The 25,366-nt window shown below is 41.6% G+C and overlaps 1 protein-coding gene across 5 annotated transcripts in view; it reads right to left on the bottom strand.

The window, feature by feature from the left end:
* DPP6 (dipeptidyl peptidase like 6) overlaps positions 1 to 25,366 on the bottom strand; it is a 549,348-nt gene that overhangs the window by 251,161 nt on the left and 272,821 nt on the right. The window contains exon 1 of one of the 5 annotated variants that reach the window (XM_068673427.1): positions 42 to 510. The exons of the other annotated variants lie outside the window; for them this stretch is intronic. Within the exon in view, the coding sequence (XP_068529528.1) occupies positions 42 to 98 (57 nt within the window). The 5' untranslated portion in view covers positions 99 to 510. Of the gene's footprint in view, positions 1 to 41; positions 511 to 25,366 lie in introns of those variants that run through there. 5 annotated transcript variants of the gene reach the window in all.

The raw sequence follows: 25,366 nt of genomic DNA, 5'->3' as shown, positions 1-25,366 counted from the left end.
CAAATCTATGTCTGCTTTAAATCGAGGAAAATAAGCATTACCTGTTCTTGTTGTTGGGCTTGTTTCCCTGATGCATTTTGTTCCTTGGCTGTAGTCATGCTCACCTATTTGTGCCCACTGCAGTGGCAAACAGGATTTTACTCTGTGTGTGTGTAAGCTTGTCTGTGTGTGTTCAGACATACACGCACGCACACACACACAAAGACTAAAGGGATGAGTAACTAGTCCATCACTTAATCACCAGCTGAGAAATTTCCCACCCCCACGAAAAGAAATAAATAAAAACGCCACGTCAAAAAGGAAAAAAAAAAATCACTAGTCTAGCTGGCTTCCCCCTTGAGCCTCTAAAATAAAAGCAGAAGCAGGAGCAGAGAGAGAAAAGGATGCTGTGGGGGCTTCTTCAATTAGCAACAGCCTCTGCAATCGTCACAGAAACAATGATAACTGCTTGGCAACCAGCAACTGGCAGCCGGGAGCTGGGAGGCAGCGCCGTGGTCCTCGCTCCCCACCTCCGCGGCGGCAGCCCCCGCGCTGCGCATGCCCCGGCCGCCCCCTCGCCCTGTGCCGCCCGCTCGCCCTCTGCTCAGCCCTAGGCTGCTGGAACCCCACTGTGGCCACGCTGGGAGTCCCAGGGCTCCCAGGGTGGTGGAGGGGGAGTGGGTGGTGGTGATGGTGGTGATGATGGTGATGGTAGTGATGATGGTGATGGTGATGGTCATGGTGATGGTCATGGTCATGGTGGTGGAAGATGATGCACTCCCCTCACCTCCCATCACTGAGGATTTAATGTTTCTGGCAGAAGGAAAGCAGTGACACGAGGCAGGCTTAGAGGATGCACTGTGGCTGCAGGTTCCCACTGGTGGGGTGCTGAGAGTGCAAGTGCATCCCAGGGAGGCTGGCATGCTTATTAGGGTAAAAGGAACTCCCCTGGCCCTCTCCAAATCCCTGTTGTGATGGGTGCACTTTGTAAGTCCCCTATATTGTTTCCTCCTGCCCCTGCCGATCTCATGCAGGGTGACACAGGAGCTGTCCTGCCTGCCCTGTTCCACACTGCCCAACCCCTCTCCCTGTAGACTCCATGCCACAGCAGAGCTCTCTCCTACAGATAAGCCTTCCTAGCCCACTTGCCCACGTGGCTGTCAGTATGGGGTAGGGAGAAGTGGGGTGTGCTGAGTCTGAGGCACAAACCAAGTACTGCTAGCCCCCAGGGGATCCCATGCCCTTGGACATAACACAAAGGGCTCAGGACTAGCACAATTTGGGATTGCACACCTTCACTTTAGGTGGTTACAAAAATTGATAGATTTTTGTTTTCCACCTCCTCGCCTCCTGCCCAGCACACCCACTGTGCTGGGCTGCATCCAGCCCAGAGCCTGGCTCCGTGCTGTAGCATTGTGTGAAGCTAAATATCCTCTGTCACGATGCTGTGATCTCTGCTGAGCCAGCAGATCACTTGCTAAGGAAAGGGAATATCAGGGCATTTACCTGGCAAGCAAGTGATTGTGCCCCATTTGTCCCTCGGTTTTACATCATGGGTTTAGGATACGAGGTGGCGTTCACCAGGAACATGGCTCTGCTGGAGGCAATCACTCCTTCCCTCTGGGATGAATTTAATTCTCAGCTCAGGGTCACACCAACAGCAAGCCAAGCTTTTCTGGAGGTTAGCCCCCCAGCGCCAGAAGGTATTTCTGCATTTCCACCATTACAGAGCACATCAGCTCATGGAAACTACAACATAAATAATCTGCAACGTGTAATTGTGCTGGTAGGAAACTGGACAACCTTGCCTGGTCCCAGCCTCCAGAAGCTAAGAACAGCTCATTAAAGAAGTGAATAGCACCTCTCTAACAAGAAGCAATAATTTACATTTAAATCTAATAGCCTGTGTCAACCTCTCGCTGGGTTATTCTATGACACAGTCCCAGCTTACACTGCAATTTCATCTCTTTAGTCCCAATAGTTTAAGTCACAATATTTTCTAGATGTTTATAGTGAGGTTATTCTCACTCAGACATTTTTCCCCAGCCATCAGAACAGAATTACTTTCAAGGGCTTGTACAAGAGGATCGGTTTGAATTTTCCAATCGGCTTGGTCTATTTCCCCACCTGTTGTATGTAGTAACGAAGTCTTGCTTTATTCCACACTTTTGCTATTTTTCTTCCCAGGAGGAATTCAAACTAAACAAACCTGTTTTGGTTTTACACTTCCTTACAGCGTGTCCTGGAAATTTCTGCAAAATGGATCCTCTCACAGCATAGACCATTCACAGTGCCCCTGACCCCTCAGTCCTGTCAGTCACTGAACTTAATGGCACTTTTATTGGAAATAAATATATTTGTTCCTCTCTATTAACCCTTGCATGCCCTTCCAATGTGTATTCCTTTGCAGTTAGCGATTTGAGACACGCATTTTTCTTTAGCTTTGGAAATGTCCACTCTTCCTAACATTGTAGGTTTCTTTCCAACAAGCTTATTGTTAGACACATAGAAAGTTAATTGCGCTAATTAGTCCAGCAGTTAGCTATGCAAAATCATACGTCTTAGCCTCATTACGTAGGTGTGTTATGACTCCAAGTGTTCCCCCGGCACATCCTAATGTTTTGGTACCCTTATCCCAGTGTTACTGAAATTCCCTGGTCTCTGTCTGGTGGTACTTCTCTGGGTCCACTGCCTGTGCAGGGGGTTTCACACCCCCAGATGGCCACAAGTTGCTGCTGGATGTGGAGGAAGAGGACAGGTATGTCCTCCAGCTCTCTGCCACCAACCTTCTTTGATCAGAAGGGACCAGAGGTTGCCAAACACCTCCTGGGGCAATGCTAGAAGAGGAAGCAGTGAACACTGCTACTCAGTCATTACAGGCACAGAATAATCTGCTCACATATTATCAGGACCAAGGACATCCATCCTGACCTCTGTGTTGTGCTACGGTACCAACCAACTTTACTGCTTGGCTTCATCATCACATACGCCAGATTAATCCGTCCCTATCACAGGACAAGAATTAGGATTTGCCTACCCCAGCAGCCACGCGGACACGATTTACACAGACACCATTTAGAGTGCTGCAGGAAGCCCTTCTCATGCCCTGCCAACCCTGAGCAGCCTCATTGAATCTGCATTTCCCACAGGGTGCCACCATTGGGACAGCTCAGGAGCATCACTGTGAGCACAGGCAGTTCTCAGTTAACCAAGGTGCCAGCTACAGTCACCCAAATGACATCCCCACTCAACATCAATTGGCTCCTTCAGCAAGGCAGCAGGACAGTCATTTCCATCCCACCTGGAGAGGAACCAGTGACAGGTGACAGGACCTGCCCCCAGCTTCTCAACTCGTCTTCACCCAGAGTGCTTGTTTTAACAAAATCTCACAGTGCTGCAGTAAGGCAGACAACTTGCAATTACCCTGTACCAAGTCAGTCACGCGTGTCGGAGAATCTTTCCTGCTGGAAAGGAAATGCCTTGTTCCCCTGAGACTGGCAGGAACAGAATTGTGCTCTGGGATCAGTCTCAAAATGCTCCCAGGAGTTCTTGGAGAGCATCTTCACCTCCACCACCACACTCCCCCATGCTCAAAGATTGCTGCAAGCTTTCTATGGTGCAAATGGGAAATAATGCTGCAATGGTTCTGTAAGACAAGTATACCTATGCAGTATTTTCAGCTAAAACACAATAACAATTGTGTATGACCACACATATTACCATGAAGAAACAGCAGTTTGTTATTGCTCCCCCAAATTTAGGGCAGATCAGCTTACTGAGGCTATCTTTGACCCTGCCCCCCATGTAGGTGCAGGTCTTTGCTGCCCATGGAGGTGGAACAGTCCCTTTATGGAAGCTCACAGGAGTCAGTGCAGAGCTCTGCCATCCCCTGCATGTTACAGAGACCAGATCCAACAGCAGGCTGTGCTTACAGGGAGCTCCCCAGCTGCACACATCTGTAGAAGGGACTAGGCAAGGACAGGAGTCAGCCTGCAGCTGCAGCAGGTACAGTTAGTGGATGCAGAGTCCTTCTGCTCTTTTGAAACCTGGGCTTCTGGCTACACCACACTGGGTTATTTATCCCCCCTTCACCACCACATCAAGGAATTTGAAAACAGTGGACAAAATGAGTAGAAATTACTCCTACTAGATTAGCTTAACTTTGGTACAGCCTGTTAATGTTCATCTCCCCCATCCCTTCCCCCCAGATGAAAATTATGTCCTGTGGAGAGCCACATATTTGAAATTCTTTGTGGAAATAAACCATCAGTGCCTGAGGTGCTGCAATGTGCTACCTGCAGCAGAGCACAGCACACAGTCTGGTTTTGTACAGACAGTCTCTCTGAGCTTCACACCATAACATACCAGGTCCCATTGGTTTGCTTGGTTTACTTTAATTTCTGGGAGGACACGTGGCCCAGGAACACGCATACTCTGGCAATCCGTGGCAATATAAAAACCTACTTATAAGTAGGTTACAAAGGAAAAGTGCTAAAACTACAGTTTTTAGGATACAGTGTTATGGAGGAAGGAGATGTTAGTAAGGCAACTCTGTAAGAGAGACAGACTGCCAGCACAGACACCTACTATAAGAGGAGTTTGTGAAAGTGTTTTAGCCATGGATTTTAGCATTTAAAAGGTGACTGCTGAATCTGTCAGATTTGTCAAAAACAGATCCACAGAGCACAAGGTGAGAGGTGCTCAGTAGGTATCTGTGCTGCTTTCCCAGGGTGTGACAGCAGGAGGGGGACACAAGCTCCTGGCAGCTCCTGCAGTAACTATCTGGAGAGGAAAGTCCACCTGACCCCTGCTCTTCTAAGAACATGGAAATGGAAATCCAATTAATCTCCAAGTCTGATTTAATACATTTCTGGCTGCCTTATTCCCCCATCATTTCAGCTTTCCTAGAGGATTTCAAATAGTGGGGAATTAGAGGGAAGGGGTTGTACAAAACAGGCTGTCCATAGCATCATTATGATACTGCAGATGTGCCAAGCTGTGCTGGTGACCAATTCACTCTTTGCAGCCCCAATGCCAATGTCTCATCCACAATAAATCCACATAGCCCCTCTTCATTCTGGTCTCTGTGGTCAGAGCCCCAAGTAGCTCCACCACTACAGATCCTATCACAGATCACAGTAAAACCATGAGAGTTTCATGGTTAGAAACTCCCTGTGCAGGAGTTTATGCTTTTATAGGCAACCGAAGCAGCAAGGCATACTGTCTGTTTGCTCTGGAGGTCTCTGCTATGTGCTTGTCTGAATAAGCTTTGAAGAGGGAAAATTTAATTTTGTAGTTTTCAAAACAGTTTGTGCCTTGCCCCTCTCCAGAAATGTGACAACAGTAATATCACATTGTTGCACAGCAATGGCCCCAGCTGGGATTGGGAACTGGAAACACTGAGATGGTAGATCAGCTATTTCTTCAAAGGCAGAGCATCTCTGTTGTATACGCACCATTCCCAGAGCTACTTCTCAACCTTGTTTCTAGTAGAAGACTATACAAATATTTCATCTGGTTCCAAAGCAGTCCCTATCTTTCAGCAAAACCTATCTCTTGTCAAGGACCATATTCCAAAAGATATTTTTATAGAGAGGAAAAAAAAAAAAGTTTTGGCTTAAAAGTATATGTATTAATTAGCTTTATCTTGTACCAGCCCTGCTAGTGCCACCTCTCCCCTAGGGTCTACAGCATGTTGGGTCTGCCAAGTGTTAGTCATGAGGCTCCATCCTCACAGGAGCTGTCACCTCTGCGCCCAGGTGAACTTTTAGAGTCTCCATTGAGGATCTCTGTGATTTGGGGATCCACTTGGATGATTTTCAGGATTTCAAATGTTCTCTGAACATGCTAGAGGCAATAATAATTATGAATGTAGTTACAGATAAAAATACATCATATTTCTATTACCCATGACCAAGATCATTAAGAACATAATTTAGTGTGGTATTTTCATTTAACAGATCAAAAACAGTTTATTTAGTCAATGCTATTAATTATGTACTTCAGTGAATATCAGTTCCTTAAAGGGGTACACAAAAATGTTTCTACAAGCTTGAAAACTCTTACTATTTGAGACAATATTCCTCTACAAGCAGTGGAGACACAAAGACAACAGACAAGGCAAGAAAAACTCCTCGGTCGATGTCCCAGTCTTATGGTGTTATTATTATTTGTGCATCACAAGAAGATTTGCTAAGGTGCATTTATTTTTAACTTGAGCATGGGAATGAGGTTTAAAGTGATTATAGTAGATTTACTTGAAACACTTTTCAGCTGTTTTCTGTTTCTTACTACTGCTCCTAGTTGCAGGATCCCACAGTTCAAGGTAAACAAATGAGACAACGCTGGGATGCAAGCTGTGAAGAAGTCTGCTTACTTGTGTGCAACTTGGAGCTATTTCGCCTAACGCTTTCCTGCTTAAATTGGAGCATGACTCTGGGGAACATGATAGATACCTCAACCCTACTCACTTTTGGGTTATAGAATAATAGAACCATAGAAACTTTTTGGTTAGAAAAGACCTCTAAGATCATCAAGCCCAACCTAGCCTGGGTTTATGTATCCTCTCTGATTTGCTTACCCTAAAAATCAAACGTGTACAGATAGTCGAACTTCCCTACTTAAGTGGACTAAACTTCTCCAAAATATTACTTTTGATCCACAATAGGGTTATTTTTTGAGCCAGCACATGTATTTTAATACCTCATTACAGCTCCAAAGGCACATGATTAGCAGTGCCATAGTCGTTTGGCATTGTGTTGTTGCTGCAAGGAACACGGACCGTACCGCTGGCTTTTCCCTTCCCCTCTGTCTGTTCCTGCTGGTGTGACCTTGGCAGCTGAAATGCAACAGATGCCTCTTCCTCACATGTTTATCTGTGTGAGAGAGACTTCTGAGGCCCTAGATCCAGTGCCAGCTGTGAATTGTCTGCAAATTAGTTTTTCAAAGTTTGCCTCCTTGCAGTCTGGCATAGTCTTTCTGCTCCCCATGATCATAGGGACCAATTTTCCCTGACATTTTTTCCCCTCTCTGGTTATTTCTAGGGAGCAACTGAGTCCTTTCCTCATTGCTTCAGCATGGGTGCTCTTTGATGGTTAATTTGGGAGTGAAAGGATTTATTTCTTTGTTCCTTATTAATATATATATTTATTTGCTTTATATATATATATATAAAGCTGTATAGAATAGAGTAATACCTTTTTCATAGGTCAAATATCCAAGTGAGAAAATATAAAAGAGGCCACCAGGGATGAGAAAATAGAGAAAGCAAAGAGAAAGTAAAACAACCCCCCCAGATTACCCTCAAACAGAGAATCCACATCTCCAAAACAGCTGCAAACATATTAGGCTATTTAGAAGCCTACTGCTTGGTAAAGGGAGAGCCCCATCTTCATTTTTAGCTACAACAGTGATTTATAGGATGAATAAATGATCTGCATATGAGATGATGACTGGTTTAAATGTAAATGTTGTGAAAGACATCTTATGTAAGCACATACAATTGCCTGAGAGATCCTCGTACATAAAAGCCACAGCTGGAGCAAGTGGCTTTTTAAACATTTGTTTTATGAAGCACACTTTTCACTGCAATGGTTGTTATTTTTCATTTACTTTTATATCAGCTTTAAACAAAAAAAAAAAAGAAAAGAAAGAAAAAAATAAACTTGAACTTACAACATACTCCATTCAATAGCAGGGTTGTGCAAAATACTGATGCTGTTACATAGAAGGATTTTTATAACATCCATCCATTTACGGGTGTTGTATTTAATCAGAAGTTATACCACCACAACAGATGAAGTCCCACAAGTGACACAGGTGTAAGGACCAAGTGCCCTCAGTTTCTGCAGGGGCAGCCCGATGGCTGGCTGCATCAGACCCCCTAGGCTGGGAGGGCTGAGCCTGGCTTTTTGAAGAGGGAAGACACCTGGGGACTGCCACCAGACCCTGATGAGCAATTGTAGAATCATCATAGAATCATAAAATGGCTCAAGTTGGGAGAGACCTTAAAGATCATCTAAATAAAACCCCTCTGCCATAGTCAAGGATACCACCCACTAGATCAGGTTGGCCAAGGGCCCATCCAGCCTGACCTTCAACACCTCCAGGGTTGGTGAAGACCCATTGAGCATGCAGGGGACCCTCATGGTAACTTCTCCCAAACGTTCCCAAACAGCACCAAGAGGGGCAAAAGCATCAGCTCTGGCACCTACACCACTATTTGCACTTGGGTGTTGACTGCCTCTTTGGAATGCTTCTTGGAGCTGGGGGTGGTGCCCCAGTTAGTGGTGGGAGCTTGGATGGCTGCAAGCATTTGTATACTGGTGTGATTGTTTTTCAACTATTTCTAGATCTCTTGGGATGAAACTTGTTGTGGTAAACATATGTTGCTCTATTCCTTCTGGCTCTGTGCTAGATAAGCTTTTCCACCAGCCCAAAATAGCCTTTTCAAGAGTCTGAACAATAAAAACACCCCAGACACTTGTGTTCTCTAAAAGAAGCATACAGGAATCCAACACACAATCTATCTAATTTTTATTTATTTACTTAGAAGGCAAAACCCTAAAATATTTTCCAATTCTTCTACACAAGAATTGTACACCTTCAGAGGTGTAAGGAAGAGGCAGAAAACAACACTTGGGCATCACTCTGCTTCAGCAGGTGGATGAAACAAACTGTGTGCAGATTTATGTTTCTTCACTTGTTTTCCCTCGCTGTGCCTCAATACCCACCCTGCATTCACCTTTCTGCACTGCATGTCTCACAAGGTGTGTGGGCTAAAGCAAAGGATGGATAAAACCTATTACCAGTATACTGAAAGCAAGTAAAAATGATATTTATGGAAAACAGGCCAGCTGGAAATGCCTACCCAGAATCCTCAACACAGAGGTAAGGTTTGTCTTCTTTTTTCAAGTCTGGGGAAAAAAAATAAAAAAGTAGAAAAAAAAAGTGAGGAAAAAAAAAAAGAAAAGAAAAAAATGAAAAAAAAAGAGAAGGAATAGGATGAGCAGTGGTGACTTAATACTGGTACAGCCTCAGTAGTCCACTTTCCATGTGATAAAGCAAACAGAAACCAGATCAATCCATGCTCTCCTTTTTAAAAATTGACCAGCAGTTTTGATGTGCCACTTGGAGCACCTTTGAGAGGCTTAGTTTTCAGTGAGTGAGAGTTGGCTTTTGAAATTGGGTAGCACTGTCCCTCTTCTTTAACTGCCTCAGTAGGGAGTGGTACTCTTTGGTACTGAGAAAGCTGCACCAAACCTGGCTCACAATTCACATGAAACCAGATGATGCAGTAAAGAAAGTAGAAAACTTACTGCATGATGTACAATTCACACATACAATACACCACTGCCTGAACACAACCTTGAATAGTGTAAATAAATCAAGTAATGTAGTGGCAACATCCTGTTCCCATCCATTTATTTGATCTCCAAGTAACACAAGAGAATGGGTACACAAAGGATGCATAGATCTCTATGTCCCATTCATCTTACTGGGGTCTTCAGAACAGCCGAGCTCAGAGCACTGCATAAGACCTCTAAAATGAGATAAGACATCCTTTATTTATCATTGATAATGTTCCTTAATTAGAGCAGGAATTCAGCAATGGCCCCTTGGGTGCTCAGGCAGAGCTGGAGAGAGGGCAGTGAGCACAACACCGGGCAGGCTGAAAACAGAGTCGTGAAATCCTTCCCATCTCTACTTGAAACGACAGACTGCCTCAGATTTTCCCCCACCTATCCCTACTGGAAGTAGAATAAGGCTTTAAAATGCAAGTGCATTCTTTTAGTCCTTCTCATGCTCATGGCTACAGTGTCCCTATGACTGCCATTGACAGAAGAGAAGAGAAAGCTGAGGTTGGATGCCCAAAATGTATAGGGGGCATAAAAAGTCCTTTTCTGGGGCTCAAATATACTCTGTGTCTCCCCAGCCCACATGTTTGTTTCTTTGAGGTCTAACAGCCAGGCAGGGGCAGGGTGAAACAGTGAGAGTAAGCAGCAGTGATTTGGGCACAGGTAATTGCTCTGGATGTCCAAGTGCTGCAGTAGGGCCCCAGGACAGGTAAGCAGCATTCTTTAAGGGACCTGAGGACCTCTGCTTAACACTGTGGTGATTCAATATGACTTTGAGATTGTTCTGTTACAGTTTGTTCCACTGTTACTTTTTGTGAATATGAATAAAATACACAGCAGTTTTACCAGAAAGGTACACTTAATTGTACTTTCCTCCACATAATCCAAATCAACAAATACATCCTTTCTATAACACTCTCATTATAACACATAATGCTGTACGAAAATAACAAGAAATAATGGCACAAACATTTCAAAGTAACCTACAGCTGAATAATTGAACACATCTCTGAATTATTCCATGAAATATATATATATTTCTCTGATTTCCTTCAGTTGAGAAAATAGCACAAGGATGGGAATTTGTGATATCTAGAGACTGATAGAAAGTTCCCTAACATTGCTACACAGCTCTTGCAAAACCTAGGAGCTAGAAAAAAAAGGCTATGGAAGAATGTGTATTTTTTCCCCTGATGATATATCCCTTAACAAACCATGCAAGTATGAAATCTGAGCTTGACAGCGCTGTGTCACAGACAGAACCATGTACCTGTCACATATAAGTAATGCATGTTTCATTCTCAGACCTCACAGATCTCTGCAATTACACATACCCGTCACATATATGTATATAAAAAACAGACCGTGTGTACATCACAATGGCACAAGCGATTACCTAAATATTCTGTAGTATAACAGTGTCCAAAAAGACACAAAAGGTGAGACCAACTCAACTTTCAGTCACCACCCAAGTTTTTCACTATCCCAACTATGGATTAGTTGCAGGAAGAGGTGCAGAAGTAATTAAAACCTGTTGGCTAAATGTCAGCAGTAGGAAACAAAAGCGAATCAATAGCATGTGCTGAGATCAGGCTTTGCTGTAAACGATATGTTCTGGAAAGCACTTGGGTCTCCATTTAGCTCTGCCAGCAAAATATCCACAATTGCAATTGCGGAGAGCTTATGAAGTCTCACCTTCATACATGAACTCACACTGGAAGAAAGAAATTGCAACACCCATCCCTGCATGCTCTGTAGGGCAGATCAGACAATTTAAAGCAAGAAGGGTCAGATTTTATCACACCTGAGAAAACTACTAGCCTTTTATTGCAAATATTACCCAAAGACAACCTTTTGGACATATTTTCCAGGGATAATAGGCTTAGGTCCTATATTTACTCATTTAATCAGCAGCCTTTCCATTTCTCTTGTTCTCCTCCACAGATCAAGACATCTGCTGGTGTGGGAAATGGCTGCTGAATGGGACATTTAGAGGTTTAAACTTCAAGAGCCTAGAATAGTGGAAATAGAAGCTGACCAGCAGGAAAAAAAAAATCAATTCCATCTGCCTTATAAAGCAAACCAGAGCGGGAATAGTTGGTTAAATACTTTTCACCTTGTGCTGTAGTTTGGTGATATCAGAGCAAGCAACAGCTTCTCTGAAAGGAGTGATATGAGAAGAAAGCATAATAGATTGATGGGAAAAGGACACACGTTCATGCTTGCCAGTAAATCTGAGCTCAGCATGAAAAGAAGACTGTTGTACAAAGCTTTAACGAACAGGATTCCTCAGCAGCACTTCACTTGATCATTCTGGCCCTTCCAGTGGTCAAAGAAAGTCAGGGTAAATGGGAAAATACTAAGCAACATATCAAGCTTTTAATTAACTACAGAAATGAAGTCAAGAGACAAGCTTTCCAGAACAGATTAATCTATTTTCAACAGACTTTATTCTCTTTATATTTGCCAGGAACAGGCTGCATGTGATTGAAAATTACACAAACAGCACTATACTAAGTAGTGGTCTTGAAAGGATGCTTTAATTTGGTATTTTCTTGAAGCTGATTTTAATTCAGATTGTATTGACAGCAGAATGGCACGGTCATTATTTAATAGTTCATGTTACCTGCTAGACAGTAGTCTGAGATTGCTGGTTTACTGTTGTGCTAGTGTTAGCAGGAAAATAATTTATTCATTCGTAGTCCATCCAGCATTACATTTTTTTTTTTTTTAATCAACCGAGCCATTAGGATGACTCTGTTTATAATAAAAAAGAACTGTTTCATATCTCTTTGCTAAATAAAATCTGCAATATAATTTTCTATAGTAAAGATACAATCTTTAACAACACTGTTAGAGGATTCCAAGTAGTTCTGTTAAAGAGACCTTTTCAAAAAATATTTTATTTTCTTCCTATTATGAATTTGCCTTGTTAAACTTAACTAATGTTAAGACAGAGATGGTAAAATAAACCCTTCTGATACACAAAGACCTTTGATGAAATAGTGGAGCCCACACTGTGCTGCAGAGCATGGTGCCAGAACTCCTCTTCACTTTGTCTTTCTTTCCATGAGGAAGAAGTGGTAGTTAATTTATCTGGGAGGAATTCTTTTTCGGGAAACAGAAACTTAAGTATTTTCGTCAGATTTTGCACTGTAAATGAAGTTTAAATTTCTATAATCAAAGATACTTGATTGCTTTAAAAGGCTGGTAGAGCTTCCATCTTGGCACAGGCCTGTGCATCTTCTTCTCCCAGGCACTAAAGCTCCTTGACATTACTCTGGCTCTGTAAAGTGGCTATAAGTGGCTCTAAGTGCAACACACATCAATTTTAAAGCCTCCTTACACAGTCAGAGAAGTGCAATGCAGACACAGTATAAATGAAAATCCATTTTTGTGAGCTGAAGTCACAACTGAAAAGCATCTGTTCATAAAATAATCCTGTGACACAGGTGCGTGCAACCAATATAGTCAACATATTGGAAAGCGATTGAAAAGAGGCTAAAAGAAAAATAATCTCTTGCTTATTTATTTATTTATTTTCTTGTATTTGTATTATGTCAGTACCCAGAAGCTGAACTGCCCAGGGTTTTCCTGTGCTTTGGGCTCAAGAAGTTTCCAACAGAACAGACTCTGCTGAAAATAATTTACAGTCCCAAGAAGAATATTTTGCCTGACACCTGCCCAGAACATGGCTGTCTATTCCTAAAGTGACCATTTTTTTGCAAGTTTTTCTGACTAAGCCCACGAAGAACTGACATTTCTTTCTCTGGTACTCACTTCCAAGGCACCCTGTACTAAAACTCTTTCAGTGTGTGCAGCATCACACTTCTCCCCTCCTTTCATAGACTATTTCAAAGTACCTTTTCCAAAAGGCTTGAATGATTGACATCATCATCATTCAGTAACTTTCGTTTTTGTTACCTCTCCATTCGGGTTGAGCAAGGATTTGAAAGGTACAGTTCCTCATGCAGGTTTCCAGCCTCTGCCAGCCCATCATTGCTGGCCAGGGTTTGATTCACCCTCCACTGAACCCAGGGATGTGTTTCTACCTGTGGCGCTGGCCATTAACAGCCTTGCTGGGTCCAGGAGCTGGGCTTTACCCTTGCCTGTGTGTGACCCTGCAGCTCAGCATTCTGGAAATCCACAGCTGTAGTTCTTGTAAAGTATCAGGAAGTAATTCAAAACCCAAGCTTTTTTTTTGTTTTGTTTTTGTTTTTTTTCTCCTTTTGAGCACCACTTATCTGTAGAGTTATTCATGAATGAGACTCCTGATCCATCCACAGTGGGACGTGACGGTGTATTTACAGTCCAAGATCCATTTCAGTTAATATTGTACTATTTACACTCATCTGCCATAAATCTAATATTGTTGTGATGGCTATTGCATTTAATGTACTCTAGGAATACTCTGCAAGCCAGTATCAATTATGTTTGCAAATAAACTGATGCTTTGGGTTAAACAAAGTGAAAACATTCTTCCTCTGAGAAATGCAGTACTTTGTATCTGCGGCTATTTCAAGTGAATCTTATGTTTTATTCAATTAAGTACCACTGAAGATTACAATGATTCAGAAAATATTAAATGAAAAACATCGATTCTGCAATAATAACATTGGATGAGCCAGGGACTGCTACCAATAACATAATCATGATGCATCAAACTCAATTACAACTTCAAAATTGTTCCTTAATTTCACAGCAATTATTTAAAGATATTTTCAACTCAACTCCTTTGCCATTGACATTTGCACAAAGCCATCTCTAATTTAAAGGCTGATATTTTGTGACCCAGATCTAGACACCTGGCACATAAACTACCAGGCAGCATGAATCTTCCAAAATAATACATGTTCTCATCATCTTCCTCTGACATTAGCGGTTGCAAAGACTGGATCCTGCAGGCATGGCAAGCTGGAGGCTTGCACCAAACACAGACTTTCACATTTCTTTTCATTTTTCAGCCCTACACTCCTCTGATGATGGCCTGTAATTGGCCAGTTTAAGCTTTACTGAACTCAGGAAATCTGTTTGACTTCTGTCCCTTCTGTATTAGAAAGCAAACAAAATAACTCCAACCCACAATCCTTACACACAAATACAAATAAAATAAAATAAAATAAAAAAAAAAGCTCAGAAAAATAGTTTTGATAATGAGATATGTGGAGATAGAAATTCCAAGCTAATTCTATGTGCCATCATGTATTTTTTATAAAAAGAGATTTTTTTGCGAAGTAATGTCACATAATAGGTGTGACTTGATCAGACCTGTCATTCCAGCCTCAGTACAATGGTTTAAAATGCAATACCAATTCTCATTAGATCCACTGCACAGCTCTTAAAGCATCACTTTTCCCTTACAGACCAGGAGTCTTTCCAGCAGCCATCTTTATAATTATGTTTATTATTAGCATCAATTTCCATTTCACCATTCACCTCAGAGGAACAACAGATGCCTTTCCCCATTTTCAAGGCATATCAGCAATAATTGCCTTACTCGCTACGGAAACACAGTCAGTGCTGTGCTGACGCATGGCAGCTCTTCACAAATCACAGCAACCCCTAATGACAAAGGAGCCATCAACTAAGGAATAGCACCAACCAGCATTCCCGCACCCCCCCCAGGATTTTCTTGAGCCATTGACTTTTTACTCAAGTTCAAAATATATCTGCAAACCTAAGAGTGAAAATATTAATAAAATAAAATTTTAAAAAAAGGTTAGTGTGCACACGCATGTTTGGAGAGGTTGTTACAAGGTGCAACTCCCTCCAAGCAGGAGAAAGGAAGGATGAACAGACAGAAGCAGAGCTATGGCTCCATCCTCACATAGAGACAGCAGAGCCAATGCTAAGGAGAGGAGAAAGATCCCAAACCTTTAAGAAAATCTCCATCAAAATCCAAGGTAACCCATGAGGCAACGGAGACTCCATATATCTGGGAGAGCTCCAACCCCACACAAGGGCCCCATGCAAGCACCCATCCTACAGTCACCACACAGCCCAGCTTCCCTTGCATTGACCTTAGTAACTGAATCTTGAGGAAATAAAGATGTACAGAGCTTCCCTGAGCCTCCTCACTCAGTGAGCCACGTGAGAAACCCGAATTTCATTAAAAAGGAAAAAAAAAAAAATTAATTTCTGCTCTTCTTGAAGAAAGAAAAAGCTTGACTTCATTAACACAAAAGACACAAAACCCAGAAGAGAGATAAAAAGGCCTGAAAAACACATTCATTTTAAAAATGCTGATACTCTTTTTCTTTTCTCTTTAGTACGGATTATTACTTCTTGAACATTCAGGTCTGACAGTACAGCAGCTTGTCCACCCAAACATTTAGCAAACTTGGTAATACTTAGCTCTAATGACTTCAAAGCCTGAGAAAGCACAGGAACATCATCATTTCATGCATCAGATCTATTTAAGAACACATACAAAGCACTGCTCACAAGCCATAACAGAGACAATATTGTCCCAGCAATAAAACCACAGAATGGAAAAATCACAGATATATTACCTATTTTCAAATTTCATTAAAATATATATATATATATATATGTATATCAAAAGCGAGCAAGATTTTGGTCATGCTGTTTTCACTGGAGAAACTCTAAAGAAAAAAATAAGATAGCAATTTAACACAGGATAATGGAATTATATATTTTTCCCCTCAGCTTGAAGAAGGCCCCCTGGCCAAAAATGAAATTAAGCTACTCTTCACCATGTAATATTTAAAGATTTTTTTTTTCCTATTTTCATAGTTAGTTTTGCTATTGTTATCTGTGATACAATAATACTAAATTGTATGAGTGCGTCAATCTGTCAAACATTATAATAAAATTGCCTAATAGGAAGCCTGTAAGTGCAGCCACTTTACCAGCGAAACCATTTCTGAAAGAAGGATATCTTTGTACCAGAAGGCAAGATAAAAACAGGGGACGCATTACATTGGATCAGACTGATGATCAGCAGAGCACAGCTCACAGTAATGACAGCCAGAATCAGCCACAGAGTAAAGGTTCACAAACTTGCTTCAAGGCACACATTTTCTGCTGTTAAGAAACATTATATTTTTTTTTTCCAAATGCTTTTTTTTATTATTATTATTTAATGTGCTTATAAAATTTGTCCTTATAATCGTGAATGCTTTTTGTTCCTGCAAACACAGTAGTGCAGAAGAGAACTGACTAGAAAGTACAAGTGGTCAGATTAATTGGGTAGACAGTATAATGAATTTCAGAAAATATAAGACACAGGAATGATGCTGTGCTTCCAGCTTAGCTTTTATCTTTATAAAATATAAATATATATATATTTAAAATTTGACTTAAATCATGGAGTCTGACTATCTCTCCTTAAGCATGTTATTGATAATGAGAGCAACAGTGGTATTCTTAGTTTTGATACAAATTTCCATACTCTTCCCAAAAGTGGAAGAACTCTTCTCTCAGCCCAGTCCATGACAATGAGCTCCATGTATGATAACAACATTCTGGTATTTGATTTGAACTCAAACATTGTAAACATGAGGTTTTCCACCTGTTCAGAAGCTTTTGATTTCTCTTCTTGTGATCATACCTTGCAGCAGAACTTGAGCTGTTACTGGGAAATGGGTGAAAAGGAAACCTATTTAACGGGAGCCTGAGTGGGAAATTTCATTGCTCTGCTTTCTTCGATCATGGTTCTTTTCTCCTTGCAGATTTTTGTGTATCTGTTCAACAACGACCATGGCCATTTGTCTGTCTGTGTGTGAAGAAGAGGAAAAGACATCCCAATGATCTGGTTAGTCCCATCCCCTTCCTTTGCCTTCCCCTACCATGAGAGAAAAGGGCTCCAAATTCTCAGGTTCCTTTACCCTGTGCCCTACATACATGTGTATATGCCCTACACATCCCTTCCTTCTCTTACCCTATGGTTATTTTGCACATCCCCATCAGAAACACACATCTTGCCTTCTGGCTGCTGCATGACTGTTTAGTTTTATTTGTACAACAACTTTTCATCACCTCCCACGGGATACCCTTCATCTCTGCCCAACTCCCTCAGATCTCAGCACCTCCCAAGTGCTCACCCAAACCTCCCCCATCATCCTATCCCCTCTGGCACACCTCCTTGCTGCTGAGATTTCCCACCAGCACTGAAGCAGCGGAGAGCAGAGAGCATCCTGTCTCCTGCTCTGCCAGACAAATCCCAGCAGGACACTCCACTGCCTCGTGCCTCCCCAGGGAAGCAGATCTAGGATAAAGATGGAGTTACTGATTCTTGGCAGGACACTTGGTTTCCATGAGCTAGATCTGGCCCAGAGGCTGACACCTGAAGAGTCCTGTGTGGCAGTTTGATATCCTCTTTGTGGACTCCCTTCCAAAAGTAAATAACACAAATATTTAATCAATTTCTCTGTTTTAGAAGTGTTCAAGTCTCAAAACATCCTCACTAGGCATCTCTGAGCACAGCCCTGCATGCAGTATTCCCAATGAAGCTAGTGTGCTTACTTATATAATTATATTTATATAATTACATTATAATTACCCTCTGTATTATCCTCTATCCCATTTTTTATTCTTTTTAACATCTTGTTTGCATTCTGTTAATTCATTTTTTTCTGAATCCTGCTAAGCTCCTGGCCTCAGTGATGTATTGTGGTGATGTAGCTCCAGAGGTGCACTGTCATCCAAGCAATTACTGTTGTCCATTATCAACTAATTTCCATTGTCTATACAAAAACTCAAGGTCACACTATTCCACTGCAGCTTTGGGCTGATCACCCAAAAGAACATGCCACTAATAATTACTATTTAAATGCTAAAATAGAGAATTGCAAACACATTAGCAGAAGTTCAGCTATGAAGATTATGCTAGAGAAGGAGATTATCATAACCAGATCCCTGAAGGTGCTGAGCTCTTGCAATTCCTATTTGCATTCCTGCAGAGTGAGTGCAAGAGGGCTGTTCTGGCATGATAGAGTAACAACGTACAAAACTGCAATGGAGGCATGCATGGAAAATATGCTGCCTCTAAACTGTGGGACAGATCCTACAGTGCCATTGTCTGACCAATTCTTTGACTGAAAACTTCATCAGCAAGAAACATATTACAGCTTTCTCTTTCTGCAAAAGATGAGAAAATGCCTGAGGAATTTGGCTCATAGCCAAAGAGCAGCAAAATAAAGAGGAAATCCCTCCTGTTAATGTCTGCTGCCTTGGGACATGGCAGGGTTGATGCAACACCTCTAAAAGCTTGAACAATTAGCAGACATGAAGAACATCACACCTAGGACAGAGATGGGCAGCTACCCTTTGCTTCTAGGTACTCTTATCTCCAAACCAGCATGGGAGCCCTCCCTTGGGAAGGAACTCAGCACAGAGAAAGGTTGAAAACATCACACCCCATTCTTCATCTTCTGTTAAGTATTTTGTGACATCAAATTCAGCACTGCTTTAAACAATCTGGTTTGCCATCATTAATAAGTATGAGGCCAATCATCACCCCAGACAGAGCTGAGCTCTTTCAAATATGGAATCGTTCCTCAAGGGCAACTTCTGCCAATGTCAGACATAAGATTTTGCACAGATTAAAGATTACAATGCATGGCCTTGAATGGTTTTTCACTGTCCTGCCCCTTGCTGAACCTGACCTGTAACACAAGGCACACAAAGAAGTATGAGATTTTCACTTTTCCTCCACAATATTTTAAGTCTAAGACTCAAAACAATGTATATGTAGCATAAGAATCTGTAAGATCCCACCCTAATGCTGCTAGATTCTATTTAATACATTTTCTCTCAGCTCTCTTATCTCTCTGCATTGTTACTGATAGTATTTATTCTTGCTGAGCTATTTTTTAATCATTTTCAGGAGATAATGTGTGTTTATTAAGTAGATCAATATTTTGCATGCTATTCTTTCAGGAAAGCCAGATAAATTATAGACTTTGCTTGGCATTTGTCTCCTGGTACAATAACGTGTCTCAGAAGTGCAAGTAAATTTATAAGCCAGAACTCCCTTTTCCTGAGTCCAAGCAAACAATCTTCTATCATGTGCTTGCAGAAGCAAAACATATTTTTCCCTTATCAGTTATATTCATATCAATGAATGGCATAAACACTGGATTTTTTCTTGAGCATCACTTGTGAACATGGACTGCGTTAGCTCCTCTTTCCTCAATCCTCTTGAACAACCCTATCCTTGGAGATGGACCAAAAAAATACCTGTAAAAGTTTGCAATTCCACATGCTGCTTCCATCTCAGTGCTGGAATGTAACTCATCTGGACCTGGTGCCTTGTCAACTTCCAACATTTCTAATTGCCTATGTTCTCTGGCATAATCATAAAACTTTTTAGCATTTTGTAGTGTCCTAGGAATACGTATTCTAGTCTCTGATGTGACCTTCAGCTTTTTCTCTTAATACCAATGGCAAAGACTTTGCGGCAGCTATTTGCAATGACAACCTCATCTGTCATGCCCTACTCGTGTCTCTTAAAAACCTTGTTCACCTCTGCATTGCTACCTTGTTTCTGTGATATTTTAGGACATTGCAGGTCTTTATCCATGTTGCCATTACTATATAAGTATACCAGCTTAATTTTTGGATGTCTTTTTTCTTTTCTCTTTGCAGATCATTTATTTATTTTACTCACAACGATGACAAGACTGACTGCTGTATTGGACAAAAGGACTAAGCTACCTTTTTCTTTTCTTTTTTCTTTTTTTTTTTTTTTTTTTTTAAACAAAAGCAATAATTACAGATTCCCTCATTCTCTTTATGTAACTGCATGCACACATGCATTTAGGGAACTGTTTTTGGAAGTGTTACAGTTTACATAGGTAATTTTATTTATTCAAGCCTCCAGCACATCAGAATGCTCACAGAGGGAAGAGATGAAATCATTTGAAGTAAAAACCCATGAGTTTTTACATCCAAATCTTTGAGTTTCTGATATATCTGATCACTGTATTTGTCTGTTTGCAGAAGAGACTGAAGGGCTGAAACACTGGAGGGAACCTGCTCTCAACAGCAACTCTTAGGGCCAGGTTGTCATTTACTTTAAGCTTCCTCCTGTGCTACTCTTGTCAGAGTGATGTGAGGGAGAACTAAAATAAATGGCAATAAAGATGAGGATGACATCCCTTATCTTCTATGCCATCTTCCCACAAATCAGCTTTTCCCTGCTATATGTTTCATAGAATCATAGAATAACCTGACTTGGAAGGGACCCACAAGGATCATCAAGTACAGCTTCCTGCTCCACAAACGACCACCCGAAAATCAAACCCTATGTCTGAGAGCATTGTCCAAACACTTGTTGAACCCCAGCTGGTTCAGTGCCATGACAACTGCCCTGGGGAGCCTGTTTCAGTGCCCGACCACCTCTGGGAACTTTACTCCCCTCAGTCTCCTCTTGTCCAGGCTGAACAAACCAAGTGACCTCAGACACTCATACATCTTCCCCTCCAGACCCTTCACAATCTTTGTAGCCCTCCTTTGGACACTCTTTAATAGTTTTATGTCCTTTTTATATTGTGGCATGTCAAACTGCACACAGTACTTGAGGTGAGACTGTACCAACACAGAGCAGAACAGGACAATCCCTTCTCTCCACCAGCTAGCCAGGGTACAGCCACCCTTTCTGGCTGCCAGGACACACTGTTAGCTCATATTCATCAGCCTTTTCCATGCATTTCCATTTCATCACATCCCTTTCCATGGGGCTGCTCCCCAGCCTCTCTTCCTTCAGTCTGTACATTATAACCAGGGTTGCCTGTTCCCAGGTGCAGAATCTGGCACTTGCTCTTAATAACCATATTGTTGGTGATTGCCTAGCCCTCTAATTTGTGATCTCTCTGCAAGGTCTCTCTGCCCAAAATGGAGTCAACAGCTCCTCACAGTGTAGTGTCATCTATAAACAGCATACCTCAAAGTCCTGCATCCAAGTCATTTATGAAAAAGAGAATTGGCCCTGAAATGGAACCACACTAGTGACTGGCCTCCAGCTTGATGTAACCCCATTTACTATAACCCTTTGAGCCCAAGTATTTTCCATGTACTATGTAGAATTTTCTAAGCCCCAGGCTAGATCACAAGTGATCAGCTTAAATGCCCTATGGCTGGTGCCAGTTTCCCTATTCTTAACAGTATTTCTTCATAATTCTGACATTTTTCCTTTTTTTTTTTTTTTTTTTTTTTTACTAGTTGAAACCTACATCCATATGTTGTTCTGTCCCTTGGGTTGACCAGCAAATCCAAACTCTTTGAATCTTGTCTCATTAAGCATTCCCCCTTCAACTTAAGTGGTTTGTTTGTTTGTTTGTTTTTTGGGGAGGGGGGTCTGTATTCAAATAGGAAGCACACATGGCAGAAGCAAGCCAACAGAGAGGAGACATTCCCACATCCTATATGTGTGCAGCCTTTTCCTGAACAGTCCAAAGTGGTGCTCAGCTTTTCAGGTTTGCAATATCACATTGCAAACCTAAGTCTGCTTTTCCTGGAACAGGCTTTTGACTATGCCTGTTTTCCCCAGATTTTTTTTAAGCATATTCCCTTCCTCCACTTTACTCAAATGCATTAATTTGTATTACGCAGAGATGAAATTAACTCCATTATCTGTGTTTATCATCTCTATGTCCCTTTGTAGTCTTTCCTTTCCTGCCTATTACTCACAGTTACTCCCTATATAGCATCACACACAGATTCATTAACAGGCTGTTTACTCCCTCTTCAGGATCATTAAATGAAGATGCTAAATGAGACCTGACCTAACATGGACAGCTGCAATAAGCAATTCCTTGTAAAAAGAATCTTTTCCATTTATCAAAAACTTTGTCGCAATTTTCAGTCTTCTCCAAAGTGTTTACATTGATGCATTTTCTACAAGTTTCCAAATTTAGCTCATTATTTCATCCTGACAGAAGTTAGTAAAAGGGTCCCATACCACAAACCAAAGAGTTCTTCAAGACATTAAACTGCTCTCTCCATATGCTCCCTCCAAATTGATAGAAAAATCTCAAAACTTCTACAGAGTCCACAAGGGCATTAGTGATTCTCAGCTCTCTTCAGAATTGGGGAGGTTATGTGTAGGGTACCAGCCCTGGGTGATTGGAGGATGTGAATCAGTTGGAAAGAGTCCAGGAGAGGATCACAGGTTTCTAAAAATACATTGTATCTGAAGAAAAACCTGAAAGAACTTGGATCGTTTAATTTACAGAGGCAGAGAAGATGTAATATCTCTTGGGAATGGCATGGGTATAATTAAACTTGCCTTTGGACAAAAGGGTGAGCTAGATGACCTTCGGAGATCTTTTTCATTCCTATTTTCTCTGATGTTTTGATTGCATAGGTCGCCTGTCCAAATGACTCTTATAGACAGCTGCCATTACAGACAAAAACCCTGAAGTCCTAAGCTTTGTGTTTCTGCCCCAAAATGCATCCATGCTTGTCCCCTCAAATCCTCTTGTCCAGGCAGAGGATGCTCACTCCTTTCCCAACCTGCATTTCAAGGGTAAGAACTTCAGCAAGTGTCATAACAAAGGCAAGAGCTGAAATACCTGCACCCTGGGACATCTGGTTCACAGATAAAAGTCCACATCATGGGCACCATAGAGCCCCTCTGGCTGGGATGCTCAGCTGGGACACCCACATCAAGGAAGGGAGAAACTTCTGGAAATAATGTCTGGAAGTGCAGATCTGGGTGACCCACTGAGGAGAGGGGAGCTGCTGGCAGCCCTATCTTCTGCCCAGCTCTGCCTGCGCAGCAATGAAGCAGGATGTTCCCCATGTAAAAAATGCTATTGGCAGCCATTCCTTTGGCCTTTCTAATGGAGAAAGCACCATTCTTGGCACAATTTACTGCCTGAAGTCATTCACCTCAAAGCACTTGTTTCTATCCTCTGTTTCTGCTAATATTTAGAGACAAATATTTTCCCTAATTATTATGTTTTTCCTTCACAAAGCTGTGCATCATTCTCCACTCACCCTGCTCTGCTATCACACTGGGCTCTAGTCTCCACACACCCTTCCTAGCAACACTCCTAGTACACTGAAGACCAAATATCTACCATGCTACATCTATTCTTATCTCCAAAACAGCTGCTTTTTATGTTCTCTTGGATTTATGAATTTGCACAGTCTATTTACAGATACAAATACTTTAGCTATAATAGGTCTGACATGTTTTCTTTCACAGTAATGCCCATAAACCTCAGATTAAATCTGTTGCTTAATTAATTTACACTCAGCACAAATCTCTACTTTCATTGGAGCAATGTTTCTACTCTGTTTTGTGATCCTTGTTATACTCTTTACTTCTTTCTCTGCTTCCCCAGGGATGTTCATAACTCCTTTTTCTGAGGTATAGCCTTGTCTGTGTGGGCTGCTTGCAGCTATACTGAACTTCTTGCATTTGGAAACAATTGTCACCATAGGCATTTGGGGGGATTTGGTTTTAATCAGACACTTCCAGTAACTTCATGCAGCTCTTCTGTTTGATCATCCAAAGGGAGGAAATATCCATGTTTGCTTTAGAGATCTCTGCTCGAGAGCAAATCATGTTATCCAGCCAAAGGAAGAGACGAAGCTCTTAGTGAAAAAAGCACACAGAATCTTGTCTTTGATCACAGAGTTTCATGTAATCCTTTCCCACCTGCTCATTTACCTACAAATCATGCTCTCTCTCCCATCCTCCTGCTCCCTGCATCAGCCTTTCAGCTCCTCACAGCTCTCCTGTCCTTGCTCTCTGGTATCCTCATTTCCAGTTCACTTTCCTCCCCAGCAGCCCAACTCCTGGCCACTGAGATAGCCCAGTGCTTCCTCCACTTTCTTCCCCTGGGAAGGCACCAGGGGACTTGAGCTCACTGTACAAATATATCCCCTACCACATCCTGCTGGCTGCTAATGATGGCATAGCTCCCTGCCACCACCAAAAGTCAGGTGAGAGGAGTATATATATATATATATATATATATATATGCAATAACCGTCACACAGAACAATGTCTCTTGCTGTCTTCTTTCCCACCTGCAACATGGCATTACTGTCTCTGAGAACATCAGCAAAGAAGACTGGATTTGCAATTGCACAAAGTGATTGACATATAAGAAAACAACAGCATTCTATATCTGTATCCATTACATCTCTACAAGAGTACTTAGTGCCAGTTTTGCCAGAGAGCAGGAAGGAGAGGTAGATATTTCCTTTTGCTGGTAAAAATAATCAATCAATCAAACAAATAAATAAATATTAAAACATAAAAAATAGAAAAAGAAACTATCAACAAGGTCATTGCTTCTTTTTCTACACCTAACAGTATATAAAATAATGCCTGTTCCTCTTCTGACTGTCATTGGTCCCCTCTGGAGATACAAGGACTGAGCAACCCTGCCCATCCGCCACAATGCTGAGGTCCAAGGAGAGCAGGAGTCAGGTCCCACAAAACCCAGGCTGGACACTGTCTGACCTAGATGCCCATGGATGTCAAAGCTGAAATTCAGCCCCTGTCAGAGCCCAGCTGCATAAGAATCACATGCGGTATCCAAAGGCAATGCTAGCACTTTGGCAGCTGAACTTAAGCCCAACCTATGTGTATGTGTGACCTATGTGTGTAAATGTGACTTACATGTAAAATTTTCTGAAGTAGTTGGCTGATTCCTATTACAGACTGCTTGTAAATCTATACACAACAATCTTTCTAAGAAGGAAAGTGTGCCATCTCTATGTATTTCTACATGGCTACAGACCTGGCTCTCCTCTCACCAGGTGCTACTTTAATGAAATGCTGGTGATCAATGGTCTGAGCAAGCAGGCAGCAAAAACAGTGAGTTAGAGAAAGGATTATTCAAACTCCATCATTCAGCATCCAGAAACCTATTTACTAGATTTCATTTTTCCACAGTAAAAATACTTCACTCTGTAAATCTCTGTAAGTTAAAGGAAATGAAACAAATAAAAGAACCAACCCCAACCTTGAATATAGTTCAGCAATATCTTAGATGAAATCAATTTGCACAGCCTTTCAGAAATGAAGAATAGGATTATAATGGATT

The sequence above is a fragment of the Anas acuta genome, chromosome 2, assembly GCF_963932015.1.
Source record: "Anas acuta chromosome 2, bAnaAcu1.1, whole genome shotgun sequence".
Lineage (NCBI taxonomy): Eukaryota > Metazoa > Chordata > Aves > Anseriformes > Anatidae > Anas > Anas acuta.
The sequence above is the reverse complement of the archived record's forward strand: the minus strand, read 5'-3'. Positions and strand labels throughout refer to the sequence as shown.